The following is a 22370-nucleotide window of genomic DNA, read 5'->3' as shown; positions in this document are numbered from 1 at the left end:
GCTGACCCCTGTTCCGAGCACACGAGCCACGTTGCTGCTCTCAGTGAAAGCGTCAGTCCTAAGAAAAAGAGAAATCAATGGTTGGGAGTTTGAATAGGTGAAGAAATAGCTAGGAATGCCAGGAGAAGGAAGGGCTTAGATGCATCTGTTGCTCCTCTTGCATCTTTCCCGAGCTAAACCTCTTTGGTCCCTTTGACTTTGCTGCAAATAACTTTGTTTAACGTGCCACTTGCCATCTTTGCTGTCCTCCTCTGAACCCATATCTAACTCAAGAGGGCAGCAATCAGAGTCTGGAATAAGAAACAAATAAAATTCTGCAGCAGCAAATTCACGCTTGTCTGCATCTGGATGATGAGGTCATGAGAGAGAGAGAGAGAGAGATCACTTCTTCCACTCATCCCTGTGTTTTCATAAATGGAAGAAAGCTCTTTCAGGGTAGCCCCTCTGCAGCATCTTGCCCAGTGTTTCTGAAAGCAGCCAGCCAGGTGTTTCTGGGGGAGCACAAAAGCAGCAACAGACCCTCTCCAAACATGTCTGAGCAGCTGGGGTAGATTGCCTCTGAGGATGGAAGCTCCGTTCCTAACTTACAAAAGATACAAGACAGATGGGACTGGCTACCCAAAGCTGCAGGGTATGGAGGGCACTGATTGTCAGCAGTTCCCCAAGGTTGCAGGTGAGGGCCTCTCCCATTCCTACCTGGGGAATCGAGGGACTGAACCTGATTGTTTTGCATGCAAAACAATATAAGCTACAGCCCATTTTCAACGCAATGTTGCGTTCTGGGCCTTATACCCCTGAGTATTTTAAGCACCAAGACTTGGAAATTCCCTCCCTCACATGGCATTCCTGCACTCTGCACTTGCCCAGGGGCACCATTTATTTTTGATTTCTTGATCATATTTTTACCTCAGCCTTCTTCCAAGAAACTTCAGGATGTTGTGCCAGACACCAACCCACCCACCTACGAGCGCCATTTTATCTTGCACAACAACCCTGTGAGGCAGGGCAAGTTAAGGAAGAGAGAGAGAGAGAGAATGCCACTGGCTCAAGGTCACCCAGCGAGTTTCATAGCTGCATGGGGGATTTGAACCCCAGTCTTCCTGGTCCTCGTCTGACACTCCAACCGCTATTCCTTTGCCCATTGTACGGGTGCGCATCGGAGGGGAAGTGTGGTGCAGTGGTTAGCACCTGTGACTCCACAGAGAGCCCCGGGTTTAAGCCCTCCCTCTCCTGCATTGGGGGACGCGGGTGGCGCCTAGGGCTTGCCGATCAGAAGGTCGGTGGTTCAAATCCCCGCGATGGGGTGAGCTCCTGTTGCTTGGTCCCAGCTCCTGCCAACCTAGCAGTTCAAAAGCACGTCAAAGTGCAAGTAGATAAATAGGTACCGCTCTGGCAGGAAGGTAAACGGCGTTTCCGTGCGCTGCTCTGGTTCGCCAGAAGCGGCTTAGTCATGCTGGCCACATGACCTGGAAGCTGTATACCGGCTCCCTTGGCCAATAAAGCGAGATGAGCCCCGCAACCCCAGAGTCGGCCACAACTGGACCTAACGGTTAGGGATCCCTTTACCTTACCTCCTGCATTGCAGGGGGGGGGGGTTGGACTAGATGACCCTCAGGGTTCCCTCCGACTCTCACCCTGACCTACCTCACAGGGCTGTTGTGAAGACAAAAGCACAGAACGAACCCTCCCTCCCTCCATGAAGACCTTCGTGTTGGAGGAGCAGCTTCCCAAACCCATTCAAGCGGCAGGCGGCGGGTGTTTGTGCAAGCGCGCGTCCGAGAACTCTGCCCATGCTCCGGATCCCTCTCGTCTCCTTCCTCCCCCGGCAAAACCCAAGCTTACAGTAAGGCAGGCGCAACGTGCCCACCCCCCGCTACACGCCCTCACAAAAGCACATTGTTACCAAATAATCCCCCCCCCCGCCGCGCCTCCCGTTTCCTGCCGGCTCCCCGCCCCCACCCCAGCGAGGAACCCCCCCCCGCCAAGGAGGCGGGCCCCGCTCGGCTGACGTCAATGTGGGGGCGGGCTCGGAAGATGGCTGGCGCTGGAGGGAATGCCCTCTTGCAACCGCAGCGCCGAGCGGAGCGCAGGCTTGGCGGGGCCGCGCGGGGGACGCTGCTGGGGCCGGATCGAGGAAGCGCCCATCGCCCTCCTTTTGCACCGGCCGCAGGGATTGCAATCGCCGCCTGGGTTTTAATTTTTTAACCTCTATATCGATCGATCTCTATATTTCCTTCTCTCTTTTTTTGGAAAGAGTTCCCTTTGGCCACCTTCCCTCGCTCAGCCCAGGAAGCACCATGAGTCTCCCTGAAGATGCAGTGAAGGAAAAATTGCTCTGGAATGTGAAGAAGGAGGTAAGAGAGAGAGGGGTGGGTGGGTCCTGAGCACTTTTTTTGCACATTTTTTTTTGGGGGGGGTCGTTCCCTCCCAAGAGACTGATCCCCCCCATCTTCCATTTTCCCCATCTCTCTCCCTCTGGAGTCTTCCTTTGCATTTTGGGTCCCCCCCCGTCGCCAGATAGATTCCCCATCCAACTCTCACCCCAATTCCGGGGTTTGTTTCTGGGCATTTGTGGGGCGTTTCGTCCAGGGGTGCCGGAGCTCGTCTCGGGTGCGGAAAGGGGGCTTGGTTTGTTTTTGAAGAACCAAGGAGCTGCTTTGAGAAAGGTCTCTGGGCAGCCATGCCTGCCCCCTGGGGGTTGCGGTGGGTCGGAGGGGTCAGCACCCACCCTTCTCCTTTCTCAGCCCAGAATTGGGGATCAGGTGGAAAAACGTGTGTATATATCCTGTTTATCGAATGGCGAAGGAAAAGCACTCTGTGCAAGCTCAGAGCCTCACTTTCTGTACTGCAAGGTACTGAGTGCAGGTGATGTTTGGATTTCAAATGGACACACATACACACACTATTTCTTTTTGTGTCTGTTAGTGAACACCATATATTTTTAAAGCACACCTCCCTCCCCATGTGAATCCTGGGAATTGTAGTTTACTCCTCGCAGAGCTACAGTTCCCAGGATTCTTGCGGGGTGTGTGTGCTTTGAATGGGGTGTGTGCCCCCAAAGTGCATGCTCTCACATATATTCTGCAGGCGAGACTTTAAACCTTATTCTTAATGGGACTTACTATGGATTTAATGGGACTGACTCTCTGGTAAAGAGCACACAGAACCACAGCTTGGATTTGACTTAGGGGCCTAAGACTCTAGAACCTGTTTTCTTCCTAGGTTCTGCTTTCGAAACACCCGGCAACCAAACCTGCTCCCAGTTTGGAAGCTTCTGGGGATGTTTTGCATTTAAGCCTGGGGTTTGTCAGGCTCAGCTGTCAAGCATTCGGCTCTGTGAAGAGAGCAGGTTTCCTGGTGCATCTTCAATTAGTCCTCCCCCTTCCTACTACCAGCTGTGCAACCAGTCGCCAGCCTGATACAGTGTCTCTGGGTGTATGCAGAGTGCCGTTCTCCCACCACCGCGACACACATAGCTGGAAGAACTCCTCTGTAAGTCTGGACTGGCACAGGTGCTGCCAGCTCAGAGGTTGTGGTGTTGGGGGCTGCTTTGAACCCCCAAGATCTCACAGATTAAAAGAACATTGCTCTCAGGGAGGAAGATTGCTCCAGTGTTGCACTAAACCTGGGATCTGCCTTAACACCAAGCAGATCACTTGACCGGCTGACTAGCAGAGCAGAACCAGGGAAGCAGCCTCAGACCATTGCTCCATCTAGCTCAGTATTGCCTACACTGACTGGCAACAGGGCTTCAGGCAGGGGACGTTCCCAGCCCTACCGTTGGGGATTGTGACCTGGCCGGAGGCGAGACAATAAAGGCATTTTACTGGCTGATTCACTTTGCAGACTCTGAGCACACTTTCCCCTTTGGAAAGCCTTGTCCCCTGTAGGCAAAGGTTGCTTATTTGTGTGGGGAGAGAGATGGTAAAAAGAGAGGGTCTGGAATACATTTTTTTGAGGGGTGTGTGTGCATACTGGCACACTGGCTGAAAGCACCAAAAGTCTTCACCAGCTCATTTCCACACACACACACACACCCTGCCTTCAGTGAGCCTTGCACAGAGATAGAGTAGCAATCTGTTCTTCGGTGGGGAGGGGGCTTCTAGGATGGCGATGGATGCTTTGGTTTTGGGGTGGGGGGGCAGCTGGCTCTAGAGGGTTCATCTCCACGCTTTCTCTCTCCTCTTCTCCGCCTCCCCCCCCTTTATCAGTTGCCTTGTCCTCAGTGACGCAGATGCTTCTACCTTGCTGATGTGTGTGTGTGTGTTCATCGAAGTGTGTTGGTGGAGGGGGGGGGACGGGGACATGAATTCATTCAAAAATTGCAAGAGCCGCATCCAGCCCTGTGTCCCCTGATGCATGTTAAGTAGCTGCGGACAGCTTGATTTAAAGGGATCTGCTGTGAATTAGCTGCCTGGGTTCTAATCCATCAGTTAATTGATCTGAGAGCTGCATAGATTTGCATATGAATGACAAACGGAGGTTCTGAAATGGGAGGGAGAGAAGAATTATTATCTTTTCCGGGGAGGTTATTTTTTTTTAGCTGGTGCAAAAAAAAAAAAGTTCCCCCCAAAACACGTCCGTGTGTGTGTGTGTGTGTGTGTGTGTGTGAAAGAGAGAGGTACAAATCTTCCAAAGGCAGAGTTAGAAAAAGCTGCTTGTGTGAGAGAGTAACACAAGTCCCTTCCACTCACAGATTTATCAGGGCTTGCAATATGATTACTGTATCTTAAAGATGTTATTGGTTGTATCCAGTGTTTAGATGTGCTCAGAGTAGACCCACTGAAATTAATGGCCATGACTGACTTAGATCTATATTTTCAGTGAGTCTACTCTGAGTAGCCCAATATGTTCAGAATCCTAGAATTGTGCAGTCGGATGGGACCCCGAGGGCCATCTAGTCCAACCCCCTTACGATGTAGGAATCTTTTGCCCAGTACAGGACTCCAACCCACAACCCTGAGGTCGAGAGTCTCATGCTCTCCTGACGGAGCTTTTATTAAGGTGGCGCTTTTCAATCAATCAATCAAAACCCGGATCGACCTATCCAGCTAATCAATGCATTAGCCTACCCCAGGCAACTTCGTGCAAGCCAGAAATCTCTCCAGGAAGATGTGAAAATCGAGATTAAAGGCATAAGAAGTGTTCGCCTGGGAGGAAGTCAAGGTCCATTCAGTCCAGCATCTCAGAGTGACTGACTAGATACTTCCGGCAAGCACATAAACAGTGCAAGAAGCCAGTAGCCCTGTCCTGAACCCCTCAACCCATATTAAGAGTTAGGGATGGGCAAGAAATTTGATTTGGTTTGCATTTAAAGCCAAATCTATCAAACTCACACAGTTAAGGGGTAGACTGCTCCTCAACACAGAGACTCTATTTCTAGCTGTCGTTGTTAATAAGAGCAGAGTCCTGCAGGATCAGACCAAAGTCCTATTAAGTCCGCTGCCCCACAGTGGCCGGTTACTGTAGATGCCTCTGGCAAAACCCCAAGAAGGGCTCTGAAGCTACAGCCCTCTACTGGTGGTGTCCTCAGCAAGCTGGAATTCAGAGGTAGGACTCGAACCCATGGCTTCGAGTTACAAGAAAGGAGAATCTGACTAAACATCAGGAAGAACCATTCGACAGTGGAACAGACACCCTCAGGATGCGGTGGATTCCATTGGAGGTTTTTAAGCAGAATGTCTTGGATTCCTGCCTTGCAATGGGTTCGTCTGGATGACCCTTAGGGTCCCTTCCGACTCTTGCGATTCTGTGATTCTAGGTAGACTGCCTCTGGACAAGGAAGTTCTACGCAGCCATTATGGCTCATTCTTAGTCCTCTTCTTCTTCTTCATGAATTTGCCTGTACGCATCCCCTTTCTGAAACCAGCTTGTGCCCATGGCAGCGAGTCGGACCAATGAAATCAAGGCTGTGTGTATTAATGAGATTCTCCGGGCTGCTGAGATGGCTTGCCTGATGGCAGCTGTCAGCAGTTCATGAAGCAGTTGCCGAATATGCGCAAATCTCCGGGGTCCTCCTAGGCCCAGGGCGGTCCAGGTTTTTGGCAGAGTTGCACCCAGGTTCCCAGGCGACTTCTGCCTCCCTCCCCCTCCCTACATTTATGGAGGGTTTTATAAAGGTTTATATAATACAGCCAGCAATCGAGGCGTGTCTTGGAGACACAGTTTTCTGCACACCCCTGCTTCCTGATAGGTAGACAAACAGGAAAGTTGGGGAATCCTGGGGGCCGCACTCCTTTCTAGGAGGCTAATTGGGGGGCCATGTGCCCTGGTGGGTGGGGCCAGAGGCAAAAGTGGGTGGAGCAATAAATGTGAGTTTTACCTTCTAGCAGAGTAAGCTAATTTTATTGCTTTTTATTCTCAAAAGGGTCCAGAAGCTTCCTTTGTGGGAACATCCAGCCCACCTTTACTTAAACCACTTCCTGGCCACGCAGATTTGTTTCGCTTGCTAAAGTGTACTCTGATTTCCCCCTTTCCCTTGTGGCATTTAATTCTCTGCATCTTTTTGCGCCGAAGCAGTAAATTAGGCTTTTTCGTGCGGCAAATTGTTGCCCTTGCCCTGCTTGGGAAACTGCTAAAATTGAGTTCCTTTTCCTGAGCAATATGTTTCTCTGCCTCAAACCGATCCGTTTCAGGTAAATCTTCGTCCTTGGGGGAACATTTAAGAACTTATTTGCTGGCTTGGATTTTCTGGCGGCCTTGCTTGCTATTCCCACTGGGAAGCAATTTATTTCCTTGACTTTAAGAGAAAGGCAGGCCTGTAAAATGTCTCGAGAAATTTGGCTCAGTTGCCTCCCGACATTTACCTCCTCTGTGGAGAAGCCTGTCCTGATGAGAAGTGTTGTGAAGCTCGCTGGTCTTTCTCCAGCTGATTTATGGGTTTCTTCAAATCTGAAACAGATCGACATGGGCGATCCAGCTTTGACCCTGGGCGACCACTCAACTCCCAGACCCACATCTCCCAGAAGAGTGCAAGAGGTGGTCTTTGTGCAGGGAGGGGGTCCAGTGTAGTCAAACCTCTTTTGGCCAGGGAGCTACTCTCACCCACCACTTTTCCACACAGCTTTCCCCCTCATCAGCAGTGTTTGAAATTAGCCAGGTGCCTTTTCCACCTGACTATTGACCATTTAAAGGGACGCGGGTTGCGCTGTGGGTTAAATCACTGAGCCTAGGGCTTGCTGATCAAAAGGTTGGCGGTTTGAATCCCAGCAACAGGGTGAGCTCCCATTGCTCTGTCCCAGCTCCTGCCAACCTAGCAGTTTAAAAGCATGAAGTGCAAGTAGATAAATAGGTACCGCTCTGGTGGGAAGGTAAACAGCATTTCCGTGCGCTGCTCTGGTTCGCCAGAAGCGGCTTAGTCATGCTGGCCACATGACCCGGAAGCTGTACGCCGGCTCCCTCGGCCAATAAAGCAAGATGAGTGCCGCAACCCCAGAGTCGTTTGTGACTGGACCTAATGGTCAGGGGACCCTTTACCTTTTTATTGATCATTTTCAACCAAGCTTAGATACCTGGACACCAGGATGGCGCCTGACATCTCCACCATTTGGAGATGCATACCTGGGGACTTTACAGCCATCTTGCCCCCAAATGGCAACTAGACATTCCATTTTGGGGACTGCAACCTTGGTTTAAGGAGCCATTTTGTACCTAGCTTATATAACTGAGTTTCTAGCACTGCTCCCCAGCACTCACTTTACAGGGTGGCACTGGGTACTTTATATCTTTGCTTATCCCAACGCCATGTCTATCTCCACCAAAATCATTGGGGAGTTGGGGGCGGGGGTTTCCAGGCTGGATGATAGTCAAACTAGAGTCTAGACTAGAGGTGTGAAGGCATTGAGCAGAGAGTCATGACTACAAAATGGTCTGTGTTCTCCCACATCCTTCTGGGCCTTCACATATCTACTCTTGTGTAGACCCCAAATCCTTGATGGGCTTATAGGCCCATAGCAGCCATTCTCAACTTTGGTTCTTCAGATGCTCTTGAACTACAACTCCCATAATCCATCACTGCTGGCCATGCTGGCTAGGAGTTGTAGTCCAACAACATCTGGGAACCCAAGGCTGAGAAAGGCTGGCCTAGAGTCTGGACCCTGAACCGAAACGTTTATCATGTTTGGCTTCTGTTGCCATTGCAGCTTTGAGACTTGGCAAGTCACCATTCACACTGGATGCCAATTTGTTTCCAGGCTTGGTTCAAGTTGCCAGTCCTGGCCTGTCACCTGATGGTTGCAGTGGGTAGGGAATGGAAAATCAGGAGGGAGAATGGATTGGAGTATCATGAACAAGGGCATTCTGCACTGCGGGATTTTGTTGCGGGGCTCCCCTGATTTTAATTCCAATTCCTGTTTGCTCCTGTTTTCTATGCAAGGTCGCATGGCTTCTCCCAAAGAATACTGGGAACTGTAGTTTAACCCTTACAGTGCTATAGTTCCCAGCACACTGAATAAAGTGGTCAAAGATCTTGTGAACCGCCCTGAGATCTTGTGATGAAGGATGGTATATCATCATCATCATCATCATCATCATCAAAGCAGCACACAAAAATCAATGAAGCAAGAGTAAAACATAGCCTATAATAATCTGTCATATTAAAACAAGTAAGCTTTTTTGTTTTAAAAAAACCACTTATTTATTCCTCATTTTGCCCTAGTATCTCGCTTTCTCTTCACCACACAGGAAAGAAACACCTCCATGTTTCTTCTTCCCTGATTTCATTGTGTTCGCCAGGTGCTGAAATTTTAATAGAGGCTTCCCTATATCCAGGACAGCAAGATCCTATTAGCTATGAAGCCATTAGTTAAATTAAATGGATTTCTGTCTGTTTTGGAGTGGTTTCAGGGCCTCCAATGTAAGACCCCATCTGTGCTCAGGTCTGTGTGGGCATGAAAGGAATGGTGCCCATTTTTCAAACTGCATCTCCAGGCAGTTTTTCAGGGCAGAATCATAATTCTCTAGCTGGTCGGAGGTTTGGGGGAGCGGCAGCGAAAGTCTCTTACAGGTTGGGCATATTTGCTTTGCTTTGCTTTGCTTTGAACAAAAAACCTGTAAGAGACTTTCGCTGCCGCTCCCCCAAACTTCCGGCCAGCTAGAGAATTATGATTCTGCCCTGAAAAAACTGCATCTGATTCAGAGAGAATGGATTGTGTTGCTTCAATGCCTGTAGCACCTTAAAACTTTTGCGGTTTTAATGCATGGTACGTTTCTAGATCTGGAATTAGGTATGGGGGGGCACCCCCCTCCCATGATCAGAAATACTGCCAGCATGCCAAGGGTGGCATGAGAATTACCACTGAGTAATTCTCCCATCCTCGACAAGAGGGCAGGGAAGTGTGATCTATCACAGTCTTCCCCGACATAATGTGCAATTTGCGGTTTCAGTTGGACTAGAATATGCTTGGTGGATTTGTGCCCATCTGGGAGACATTTTGCTTGTTGCTGTTGCTTCCCTCTTTGCAGTGATGGATGGCTGTATCCTCTAGACTCCCAAGCACAGAGAAACTTGTGCTGGATCGTTTTCAGTTCTGAGCATGGGGTGAATAATCAGCCACCAGCAATTTTTGCTCCCGTTTCTTTCTTTCATAAGGATTCTCTTGACTTCTCTAGTCTGCAGTGAGCTCTTGTCTGCCCCTGGAACTGGCTGCCATGTGGGGTCCCTGCCTAACACAAGGGGTCTCTGGCTTGCCACGTGGGGTCTTTGGCTTGCCATGTGCTGTTCCGGCTGCCACGTGGTGTCTCTGGCTTGCCACATGGAGTCTTTGGCTTGCCATGTGGCATCTCTGGTTGCCACGTGGTGTCCCTGCCTGCTATGTGGTGTCTTTGGTTTGCCAGATGGAGTCTCTGATTTGCCACATGGTATCTCTGGCTTGCCACACGGTGTCTCTGGCTTGCCACATGTAGTATCTTGCTTGCCATGAGGTGTCTCTGACTTGCCAAGTGGCGTCTCCAGTTGCCATGCGGTGTCTCTGCCTGCTACGTGGTATCTCTGGCTTGCCACATGGAGTCCCCTTGCTTGTCACGTGGTGTCTCGGTCTCTTGGCCCTTTGCCTCTGTTCTGCTCGCTCCCCTCAAAACCTGGCCCTTCCCCAATGCACAAATCTATATTATCTCAGGACAGTGCTTTCTGGGTCTTCTGCCAAGGCAAACAGGGAATGGAGCTGGTTAAGACAACACCGCTTGTTCGAGTGAGCAGGGAGGGGGCCGCCCCGTAGTTCAACAAGGCTGCCCAGGTGTTGCCTTAGCGATGGCACTTAGAGGCCCATTTCCACTCCCTCTCGCTTCCTGCTTGTCAACGTGCCAAGCTTTTCGCCTCCTGCCACTTCTCCGAGAACTGGCTTGCGTCCCAGGAGAACTGCCCGCCTTTCCAAAGTCAAAAGACAACCCGATACATTTCCATTCTTTCTTTTGGGGGAACTCTGAGAGTTTGTGAGGGGACAAGGGGTCTCCTAGTACCCCTCAGCACCTTTAACAAACGACAGACCCCAGGAGTTTTGTGGCTTGAGGAACCAGGACTGCTTAAAGGGTTATAACACTGCTTCAGACGTATGGGGCAGGTGTGGCCATAGTCGTTCAGGGGCCTCTTTCTATAGGGCCCCATCAGTTCAAGATTTTCAACAGGCTTTAAAAGCCCACTTCACTTCAGGTTCCTTTTTCTGCAAGCGTTCCTGGTGCTTGTCATGGTCCTTGGAGAGGGGTTGCAGCAGGCTTCTGAAGAAGTCAGGCTTCTTCAGGGAACTAGGCCAGAGATTTGAGGCAGTGAAGGACTTGCCCATGGGGCAGCCCCAGATGGACGTAAGGAACAAAAAGCCCCTGCAGAAGAGGAGGCCAGTATCTCCTGGCCCAAGGAGGTTCTGTTTCCATCTTGTGACTCCTGGTCCCTCGGAGCCACTGGTTTCTGAAGCAATATTTGAGCTCTGCTATTCTGGAGTCTCCAGCCTGAGCCATTCTAGATGGCCTGTGCTATCAGAAAATAGACAAATCTGACCAAGGATGGAGCAACTTAGGGCGTAGCAAACTAGCTTATGGCAAGCCAGACTGTCTGTTCATCTATCACAGCCTTATTGGTGTAGTGTAGTGGTTAGAGGGAGACATGGGTTCAAATCTCCTCTCAGCCATGAACCCTAATGCTAACACTAAATTTATTTATTTATTTATTTATTTATTTATTCATTCATTCATTCATTCATTCATTCATTCATTCATTCATTCATACATACATACCCTGCCCATCTGGCTGGGTTTTCCCAGCCACTCTGGTTGGCTTCCAACAAAATATTAAAAATACAATAAAACGTCAGACATTAAAAACTTCCCTAAACAGGGCTGCCTTCAGATGTCCTCTAAAAGTCAGATAGTTGTTTATCTCTTTGACATCTGATGGGAAGGCGTTCCACAGGCCGGGCGCCACTACCGAGAAGGCCCTCTGCCTGGTTCCCTGTAACCAGTGAGGGAACCGCCAGAAGGCCCTTGGCGCTGGACCTCAGTATCCGGGCTGAACGATGGGGGTGGAGACGCTCCTTCAGGTATACTGGGACGATGCTGTTTAGGACTTGAAAGGTCAGCACCAACACTTTGAATTATGCTCGGAAACGTACTGGGAGCCAATGTAGGTCTTCCAGGACCGGTGTTATGTGGTCTCGGCGGCCGCTCCCAGTCACCAGTCTAGCTGCCACATTCTAGATTAGTTGAAGTTTCTCGGTCACTTTCAAAGGTAGCCCCACAAAGAGCGCATTGCAGTAGTCCAAGCGGGAGATAACTAGAGCATGCACCACTCTGGCGAGACAGTCCGTGGGCAGGTAGGATCTCAGCCCGTGTACCAGATGGAGCTGGTAGACATAGAATTGACCTGTGCCTCCATGGACAACTGTGAGTCCAAAAGGACTCCCAGGCTGCGCACCTGGTCCTTTAGTGGCACAGTTACACCACACCCACCCGCCCCCTGTCCCCCAAAACAGTACTTCTGTCCTGTCAGGATTCAACTTCAATCTGTATAAACCTTGAGCTCCTTAGAGAAAAGGTGGGATAGAAACACAATAAATAGAATAGATAGATTATTGAGACTGACTGGCAGTAGCTCGCTGGGGTCTCAGGCAGATCCTTTTAACTGGAGATGAATGGGCATTGCACACCTGGGATTGTCTTCTTGCAAAGCAGGTTCTCTATCTCTGAACTGTGGTTGCTTTCTTCTTCTTCTTCTTTTTCATAATCTTTTTATTAATTTTTTAAAGATTTTACAAATTCTTTTAGACAACACTCAAAGCAAATCTCTCATATCCCTTGACTTCCCACCAGCCTTCCATGGTGTTCTTTTCTTACCATATAAAACTGCTATATTTCTCATATTCTACCCATCTTATACATTAATTCTAACTTATTAAACTACCAATTCTCATCTGTTGCTATACTTTAAATCCTGCATATGTTTTAACATAATCTCGTTTTTTTTAAATCAAATATTCCATGAAATATTTCCATTCTTCAATAAATTTTCTTCTTTGATTCTATCAGTCAGTCTAGCCATCTCAGTTTATTTCATCTTCATAAGCCAATCTTCTTTCATTGGGACTTCTTCTTTTCAACTTATTTTATTTTACTTATGATTTTCAATTTTATACATTTCAGCAATTTTACAATCATTTTAACATTTCAAAGCTCGACTGCCTTCCCCCCTTTCTGCAGTTCCTTAAATTTATTTTTGGCATTTTCTGCATTTTCCAAATTAACTTAATTTACTCATTTATTCATCTACTTTAAATATATATTCTTATAAAACTGCAGGTTATTACAATAATCCTGCCTATGTTCTTATCTGTTTACAGTTTATTTATAAATAGTCAATAAATCATTTCCATTCTTTTTTTTTAAAAAAATGTTTGTTGTCTTGATTTCTTATTTTTCCGGCAAGTTTCACCATTTCTGCATATTCCATAAGTTTTTGTATCCGTTCTTCTTTCGCTGGGACTTCTTCTTTCCACCTTTGCACAAAGACTATTCTTGCCACCGTTGTAGCATACTTAAACAAATTAAAATTATTCCTTCGAAAGCTCTGGACCAGTTACACCTAACAGAAAGGCCTCAGGTTTCTTGGGAATCATAACTTTAAACATTTTTAAAAAAAACTCATTATAAAATAATTTCCCAATAGCCTTTCGCCTTTATGCAGGTTGAACCGTGTTTGCTTTCCAAGTGTGCTGGTTGTGGGCCAGCTTGTCCACTTTGGCTGTGTGACTCTTGGCTCCTTCCTCGATGGTATAGTAAGTCCAACCAAAATCCTCTGCAGCCCCTAGCCAAGAGCACTTGAGCCTTCGACGTCTGCTTCTTCTTCCATCCTTCTGTGGCTTCCAGTGATGGATTTCTCCCTGATGGACCAAACTCCAAGCCTGGAGTGTATTGGCGACTGCTATCTGCCTTCTGCTCGGCAATGTAGCTTCTGTCCTGATTTCGTGTCCTCCTGGATCAGATCCACGGCTGGCTGGGCCTTCACAACACACGGCGCTGTTGCCTCTCCGGCCTGCCCACACATTCTGTGGCTGTGAGTCAGCTGTGCTGGGCACATAGCTGTCAACTTACAGATTTGAAAATAAGGGACCAGCAGCCTCGAAAATAAGGGATCAGCAGCCAAAAGAAGGGATTTTGCTTAGCTTATACACTGATGGAGCCATGTTGCTTTTGCTGCGACTGACTGTGTTTTGCAGGGGGTTGGACTAGTCACTAGATGATCCTAAGGGTCTACAACTCCGACCAAAGAAGAGTTGCAGACAAAACTGATGAACGACATCGAGATGGCAAAGCTTACAGGCAGAATTAGAAACCAGGAAGAATGGGGAAAGTTTATCATTTATTTGAAAAGCTATTGTAAAGAGTTACATACATTGGTAGGATTGACAGAAAACTTGTAGTAAAAATTTGAACTACGGATGGACAAATGATTTATAAAAATAGAGTTATGAAAGGGATGCAGAGGCAGAAATTACTATGTTAAGATGCTCCACTGGTTGGAGGGGATGCTAAGCAGCACGTCGGGGCTGCTGTTGTCCTGGCAGGAGGAGTTCCATCGGCCCTTCCCCACCCAAGAGAGAGGGAGGGAGGGAGAGAGACTCTCGCCCACGCCGCCCGCGAGCCTGGCATGAGGCGGTTGTGGCGCCACGGCAGCCGCTGAAGCACCACCCTTCTGCGTCCATCCCCTCCTCTTCCTCCTCCCTCAGGCCGCCTCCTCACCCGCCTCTGCCACCTCCGGCTTCCCCTGGCAGCGCGGCGGAAGTCTTGCAAGAGAGGGGCTGCCTGCCCGCCCACCACCACCCGTCTCCTCACGATGCGCCCCTGAGGGGGAAAAGGGAGAGACGGAGATGCGGCAGCTCGTGCACGTGCTCTCTCACGCGGCGGAGGACCCCGAGCTGCTGCTTCCCTCCCGAGCCGGGCAAGCAGGAAACCTGGGAAATTTAAGGGACATCATCAACAAGAGACAGCAGCGGGACACGGCGCTGGGATAAGGGAGTTTCCTGCCAAATAAGGGACGGTTGACAGCTATGGGTGGGCAGCCTCTTGTCGTTGCACCCCTCTTAAGTTGTCCGGTCGTGGTCGACGGGAGAGGAGAACAGGTTAGCAGCTAGCTGCCTCTTGCCAAGTGTTGCATTGCTGTTCCCTCGAGTGCAGGAACCTGGGAAGATTTTGGCAGCCCACCCACATTCCCACACCACAAACGTGCTTCTCAAGTGGTTTCAGGATCCAACAGTCTTGCCTTCTGCTTTGGGGAGATGCTATTTCATACAGTGTCCACAGCACCCACCTGTTGCGCCAAACTTGTAACTCTTATCCTAACAAAGAAACGAGAGTCATCTGGCAAATGGCTTGTTTTTGAGAAACCCATAGGATTTATCCTGCAGTGTTTTTACTCCTCACTGCCTCCTCCTTTTCGGACAGACACCCTAGACAGGCTTCAGTGCCCTGTGCAGCAAGCGCTTGGGCTCAGGACTGGTTAAGCACAGACTCCAGCTGTGTCTTCATGTCCTTCTAAAACACACTTTGCCAACTGGGTGTCCTCCAAATGTTTGGAGCTTCAGCTGTCACGCTCCCATCCCAAAACAGAATTCCCCAGGAAAAAAGGATTGATTGTTTAACCGTTTTGGGGAACTGTAGCTCTGTGGACAGAATAGAGATTCTCAAACCACCCTCAGTGCCCTTCAGTTCTCAGGATTTTGGGGGGAAAGCCATGTTTGAAAGTACAGTGGTACCTCTGGTTACGTACTTAATTCGTTCCGGAGGTCCATTCTTAACCTGAAACTGTTCTTAACCTGAAGCACCACTTTAGCTAATGGGGCCTCCTGCTGCCGCCGTGCCGCCGGAGCACGATTTCTGTTCTCATCCTGAAGCAAAGTTCTTAACCCAAGGTACTATTTCTGGGTTAGGGGAGTCTGTAACCTGAAGCATATGTAACCCGAGGTACCACTGTATTTAAAGTGGCATGATGCTGTTTTAAATGTGTAGTGCAGATGGGACTTTAGCCAGCATTCCATAGCCAGCAAATGAATTTGACCATAGAATCACAGAATTGTAGAGTTGGAAGGGACCCCAGGGGTCATCTAGTCCAACCTCCTGCAATGCAGGAATCTCCACTAAAGCTTCCATGACAGATGGCCATCCAGCCTCTGCTTAAAACCCTCCAAGGAAGGAGAGACCACAACCTCCCACAAATAGGATGTGGGGTTTTTTTTGGGGGGGGGCGGGAGTCAGTGTCTCTGAATTTTTTTCTGAAAAAATGTTCCGCTTCTGCAAATCTCAAGTCTGCTGATCCATTCCTTTTGTGGACCGGTGGCGTAGTTTTGGCTGTCTGGTGAATGGCAGTTGCAGCCAGAACGCTGGGAAAAGGAATAAATAATCAAACAGGCAAACCTGGCTGTGGCTCCCCACTCACATTTGGCTTGGCCAAAGATCCAGAGACAATAATGTTTTCCAAAGCAAGCGAAGGGGGTGGGGTGGCAGCTTTGTAACGCTGCCATCACGCTTCTTCTTCTTCTTCTTCCTGCAGAGGTTCTTGCCTGTTCAGTGTGCTCCTTCGTTTTCCTTCCCTCCTCTGCCTAAAGCCAATTGCTTGCAAATAATTCTTCTTTCAATTTGCTTTCTGTCCAGCTGTGCTGGGAAGCATCTTTTTCCCCCAGTGGTGCTTGCTGCAGAATGTCAGTGCAAACAAAAACGAAACCCTCGGTGCCTTCCTGCACGGCCTCCTGTTCAATTTGCTCTGATCCTGCACTCATTTGGCTTTGTTCTAAGGCAGGCGTGAAAGGTCACTGCGAGACATCTTTCGGGGATGTTTGGCTCCTCCTCGCAGGATGGAGATTTATTTGTTTGTTTTTGTTCTGCTGCTGTCGAAAAACAGCCAAACGCACAGGGTTAGAGCACTGCTTTCTTTAATACACTGACACAGCAACACCCAGCAACAACCAGCGAGGGCCATGGGATTGTCACTTTGACTGAACATCAAAGCAGGCTTGCATGCTGGACAGAAACAGGTATAAAAGCTCCCTCAAGACAGCTGCTTGTTTTAGGAGGATGGGAGGGGTGATTTGGAGCAGAGGAAAATTAGCAGTTTTCCATCTGCTACTTTTTCTCTTTTCCTAATTAACTGCTCCCCCTTAAGAGGACTTAGTGGCAAGAGCTCACCACTCTGTCATCTGGCGGATCGGCAGAGACACCCATTGGCATGAGGGGGGCACCAGAGGGCAGCCTGGCAATGGCCCCTTCGACATTGGCCCCGGGGAAAATCAGTCCCCCAAGACCCTGGAGGTTCTTTGCCAGTCAAAGCGGTTAATACCGGGATAAAATCATAGAATCGTTGTGTTGGAAGGGACCCCAGCGGTCATCTTGTCCAACCCTCTGCAATGCCATTGGGATAGATGGCCAATACATTCCTCTCATTCATAGAGTCAGTGGGAGCCTAGGACAGAGAACTCAGCCTTCTACTGAATCAGAACATCTATCTCACTGTTGTCTGCACTGACTGGCAGCCAGCCGCTCTGCAGGGTCTAGGTCACCCTACCAGGAGATACTGTTGAGGACTGATCCTTGGATTATTATTATTTGCATGGAATAGCAGGTTGTAGACTTGTAGAGTTGGGAGGGACCATGAGGGTCATTTAGTCCAACCCCCTGCAGTGCAGGCATCTTTTGACCGACGTGGGGCCCGAACCCACAACCCACAATGCTCCACCAACCGAGCTTTCTCAGGCCCGCCTGATGCTCCACCACCGAGTGAGCTGGGGTCTTGCAGCCGAGAAGCAGAGCACATTTGCATGTGAAACTTCTGCGCTCAATGCTTGGCATCCCCTTTCATGAAGGAATCAGGTACCAGGTTGTGGGGAAAGATACTTACTCTGCCTGAGGTCTGGAAACCTGCAGTCTCTTTAGGCGAAACTTGCCTAGACAAACAGCCCAATCTGTTGCCGGACTCGGTAAGGTTCTCCCTCTGCGTCTTTATGACCCATCGAGTGTTGCTTTCCACGCATAAACTTCTTTATTTATTCCTGTTCAGGTGAAGCAGATCATGGAAGAAGCCGTCACCCGGAAGTTTGTGCACGAAGACAGCAGCCACGTCATTGCATTGTGCGGTAAGTGAATAATTGTTGCGTTGCCATGCACAAAACAGTTGCGTTATCATTGCATCAAGCAGCAAGTGACAAACCGTTGCTTCGTCACTGTATTATGTGGTAAGTAACAAAATTGCTGGGGTTCCAAGCGGGTGTAAACTAGGGTGTCCTTTGTAATTTTACTACCATGCACTCTGTGTGTGTGTGTGTGTGTGTGTGTGCGCGCGCGCGCTGCAACAGCTTTGCAGCCCAACAGAACCACAAGTTCTGTGCCTGGAATGCATGTTGCAAATCATGACTACATTAGCCACAGTTGAATACACCGGCTTTAATCAGATTGTAGAGTTTAGAGAGCCAGGAACTTTATTGCTGAGCCGTTGTTAGGAGACAAGGCAGATGTTCTGCCACTGTGCTATGGCCCCTCCCTGATCACCAGCCGTTTTGAACCAGTGGGCACAGAATACCCTGTGTGCCCCTCCGCAGGAGGGAGGCAACGCAAGGCCTTTGCAGTGGTGGCTCCCCGCTTGTGGAATGTCCTCCCTGTGGAGGCCCACCTGGAGCCCTCTCAGTTTAGTTTAAGGCACTCTTGGCCCTTAGTTTGAAGGGTTTTTAAGTATTACTGACCTCTTTTGGTGGGGCAGGATCTGCTGTCTTCTATTTGTATGGAAACATGTGTATTGTTTTTTAGGTATTAGTATTTTTGTTGTGTTAGCAGGTCACTTTTCAGTCATTTTTAGGAGCAAAGTGACTAATCAAGTAACAAATTAATAACAATAACTCCCCTAGAAAGTACAGGCACTCTACTAACCCTTAAGATATTTGAAGGTGGTCATTGCATGTCTCCACCTCTTTGGTTTCCCCTTCTGCTTCCTGAAAGACCTCTAGGTTCAGTTTCTGATCAATTTCGTTGAGAGGATCGTGGATATATAGCATGGCACTAGATGGATAAAGTTTCCATTTGGGACAAACCTCTTTCACATGGTCCTTCTATGTAGTACATTCCCTCCTCCTCAAGTATTTGAGTGGATCATTTTATGTTTTGCTTCTGCGATGTGCGGAGGCGAGTGCTGTTCCATTTGATTGACACCCGCTGTTCAACACTAGTGGTTTTTGATTGATTCCCCACTTTAAGGAAATAAAATAAGATCCCCCTGCTAGGCCTCTTTACTGGCACAGAGGCTGGTTTGTTTTTGTTCGTTTTTTTGCGGAGTTGTGGCTTGTGCTTCAAGTGACAGTTTTATTGGCAACCTTTTTTCATTTTGCTTTTTGTTAACAACACCTGAAACGTTAGTTGCTTGGCAGCCCTTCCCAGCTAGGAAAAGGGTTGTATTGCAAATCTGCCTCCCCAGTACCCCAGGAATGTCTTTTTGCAGTCTCTGGAGAGATGGGAAGTGTTTGCAAAGTTTATGCAGAGCATCCCCAGCAGGTCGGATGGTTGTGCTGAAGGGCGGCGAGGCGCAGCGCATGGTTAACCTATGGAACTCTCTGCCACAAGAGGCAAGGATGGCCATCTACTTGGATGGATTTAACAGAGGATTGGACAAATCTATGGAGGGCAAGGTTATCAAGGGCTGCTCACCACGATGACTATGTTCTAACTTGAATGTCAGCAGCAATCTGTGTGTGGTTTGGGAGCTGCACGGCCAGGGAAAAAAACAATGCTATCCAGGGTTCTAAAGACTGCAGAGAGAATAATTGGGTGCACTCTTCCCACCTTAGATCAAATCTATGCTGCCAGGTGCCATAAGAAAGCGGCAGAGATAGCGCAGGATAGTACGCACCCCGGAAATGATTTCTTTCAGCTTCTGCCTTCTGGAAGAAGGTATAGGGTTATAAAGGCCAGGACTAGCCGCCTGAGAAACAGCTTCTACGCAAATGCAATTCTGGTTCTAAACGCAGCATAAGGGGTCTCTATAGTATACAGTAGTGTATTTTAAAATGGGGTTTCAGAGTTTTTAGGGGTTTCTGAATGTTTTATGTAGTTTTGTAGTAGTTTTATGTAGTTTTATGCAGTTTTTCAATTTCGTCGTTCTGCATGGGACAATGACAATAAAGATATTGTATCATATATATCGTAATGCTTCTGAATGCCAGCAGCTGGAAACTGCAGGAAGGGAAAGTGCAGGTTTTGTATTCAGGTTGTGCTTGGGGGTGTCCCACAGGCATCTGGTTGGCCACTGTGGGAAGAGGATGCTGGAGTAGATGAGCCACTTGCATGATCCAGCAGGGTTCTTCTTAACGTCATTCAAATTATTACATTATTCAAATTATCAGGAAGATGTTTAATTGTGTTTTTATATTTTGTTGGGAGCTGCCCAGATCAGCTGGGTCAGCCCAGTCAGATGAGTGGGGTCAGTGTTCGAAATTAGCTGGGCGCAAGGTGCATTTTGCTCTGGGCTATTGGCCACTTGTGGCAAAGTGATCTGTTCTGTTTGTTGTAGCATCTTGCCCCCTTTTTTCCTTTTTTACATTTTTCAATTAGATGTATACTAAAAGAGTAAAAACTGAAATGCAGCATAATCATACATCAACACATTATTCTAGAAAACATTATTATACCAATGTACTTAATTATCACAGCAGTGACTATTTAATAATCTTAGGGTAAATATCAATAATGTCAGTGATCAATTATGAACCTGCCTATTGTGTTCAGTTGCAATCTCTCCCCGTCCCAGCTTTTTTCTTTAAGTCTTTAAATTCACAGCATTTCATTGCAGATTTCCCTAATATACTCCGCTCAATATAGACATTTTTGCAACCAATTCCCCCTAATAGGATGCATTTTTGTACATCATTTTCACTAATACGTGCATTTTAATGCGTTCTTGTGAACACCTTTACCCTGCTATATGCATTCCTTAGCTGGAGAATGGCATTGCAGAAAAGCAATTCACCCACCCAGGTCTTGGTTACACAAGCCAGTTCAGTTTCCTCATCCATGATCACATCATAGATAAGGCTGCTTCTTACTCCTGCACTGACCTGCCATTGAACAGCGCAACCAGGTTAGGAGCCTCTGTAGCCAGGCAGCCACTTCTCTGCTGGATAGGATCAGTCGAGGGGAATAGCCTGAATCAACAATTAAATGGCTTTGTCTACTTGCAAATCAATCGGGTCTCTCTTGATTTAAAACCAAGCCTGATAAGCACTTTTTAAAAAAGTCAAATAAGCCTGAGCTTTGCAGACAGATTGATTCTGTGCACAGTTCCACATTCCGCACACTTGCAGAGTATTGTGGTCGATAGACAGCCCTGGTAATGAGCGACGCTGTGCTTCCTGAGGCCCGAAAATCGATGCAACACCCTGATCTCTTGTCTGTCTTGTAGGAGATGGAGTCAAGCAGCCTTCAGGGCATTCATTGCCTGCGGTCACTGAGCCTGGGAGCTGTCTGCATCAAATGCATCTGTCTGGAAAGTGGGGGTGCGGCTTTGAGGCTTAAATGCAGGCCACCCCAGTCAAACTTAATCCAGCTTTCTGGACAGTGTTAGAAACTCAGATATAGTATAAGCTAATCACCAAATTCCTGCCAACCTAGCAGTTCGAAAGCATGTCAAAGTGAAGTAGATAAATAGGTACTGCTCTGGCGGGAAGGTAAACGGCGTTTCTGTGCGCTGCTCTGGTTCGCCAGAAGCGGCTTAGTCATGCTGGCCACATGACCCAGAAGCTGAAGGCCGGCTCCGTCGGCCAATAAAGCGAGATGAGCGCCGCAACCCCAGAGTCGGCCACGACTGGAAATAATGGTCAGGGGTCCCTTTACCTTTTAATCACCAAGTAGGGGCGCGGGTGGCACTGTGGGTTAAACTACAGAGCCTAGGACTTGCTGATCAGAAGGTCAGTGGTTCGAATCCCCGCGACAGGGTGAGTTCCCGTTGCTCGGTCCATGCTCATGCCAACCTAGAAGTTTGAAAGCATATCAAAAGTGCAAGCAGATAAATAGGTACCACTCCAGCGGGAAGGTAAACGGCGTTTCCGTGCGCTGCTCTAGTTCACCAGAAGTGGCTTAGTCATGCTGGCCACATGAACTGGATGCTGTACGCTGGCTCCCTTGGCCAATAAAGTGAGATGAGCGCCGCAACCCCAGAGTTGGTCACGACTGGACCCAATGGTCAGGGGTCCCTTTACCATTAATCACCAAATGGGACCTTAAACCTAGGTTACGGTCACCACAACAGAGTGTCTAGGTGTCCTTTTTTATACATTGCAATTTATTATTATTATTCATTTCATTTCTATATATCTATCTTTTAAAGGGGGGAAATCTCAAAATGGTTTCCAAGACTTTAAAACATCAAATAAAACAATCCAGAATAAAACAAATTCAAGCTTCAAGGAAAATATTTCAGATCCTTCTCTAAATGACATTTTGCTTTCTCCATGCTTGTTTACCTACTTAATTTATAGAGCTGCCCCATAGCAGAAGTGCTCTAGGGAGCCAGTGGGGTGTAGAGGTTAGAGTGTCAGACCAGGACTTGGGAGATCAGGGTTCAAATCCCCCCTCAGTCCTGAAGCTCCCTGGGTGACCTTGGAGTCAGTCACAGCCCCTTAGCCTACCTCACAGGGCCGTTGTAGGGAGCTGACCAAGGAGGGAGGTGAACCGTGTACAGTCGTACCTCATGTTAAGTTTGCTTCATGTTATGTTTTTTCAGGTTGCGTCCTGCGGTGACCCAGAAGTACTGGAAAGAGTTACTTCTGGGTTTCACCACTCGCGCATGCGCACAAGCGCTGAATCACACTTCGCGCATGTGCACAAGTGCCAGATCACACCGCGCACCTGCGTAGATACGG

At 48.3% G+C, this 22370-nt stretch overlaps 1 protein-coding gene across 8 annotated transcripts in view; it reads left to right on the top strand.

Annotated features, from left to right (window-relative positions):
- Positions 1-2049: 2049 nt before the first annotated feature.
- SGSM2 (small G protein signaling modulator 2) overlaps positions 2050-22370 on the top strand; it is an 80265-nt gene continuing 59944 nt past the window's right edge. For 2 of the 8 annotated variants that reach the window (XM_081890224.1, XM_081890225.1), the window contains exons 1-2: positions 2052-2354; positions 17528-17603. In XM_081890224.1, the coding sequence (XP_081746350.1) occupies positions 2298-2354; positions 17528-17603 (133 nt within the window). In that variant the 5' untranslated portion in view covers positions 2052-2297. Of the gene's footprint in view, positions 2355-17527; positions 17604-22370 lie in introns of all 8 variants that reach the window. The other 6 variants (XM_081890226.1, XM_081890229.1, XM_081890228.1 and 3 more) reach the window with 5 other exon arrangements.

This window comes from Podarcis melisellensis (assembly GCF_964234715.1).
Source record: "Podarcis melisellensis genome assembly, chromosome: 15".
Classification (NCBI taxonomy): Eukaryota; Metazoa; Chordata; class Lepidosauria; order Squamata; family Lacertidae; genus Podarcis; species Podarcis melisellensis.
The sequence above is the reverse complement of the archived record's forward strand: the minus strand, read 5'-3'. Positions and strand labels throughout refer to the sequence as shown.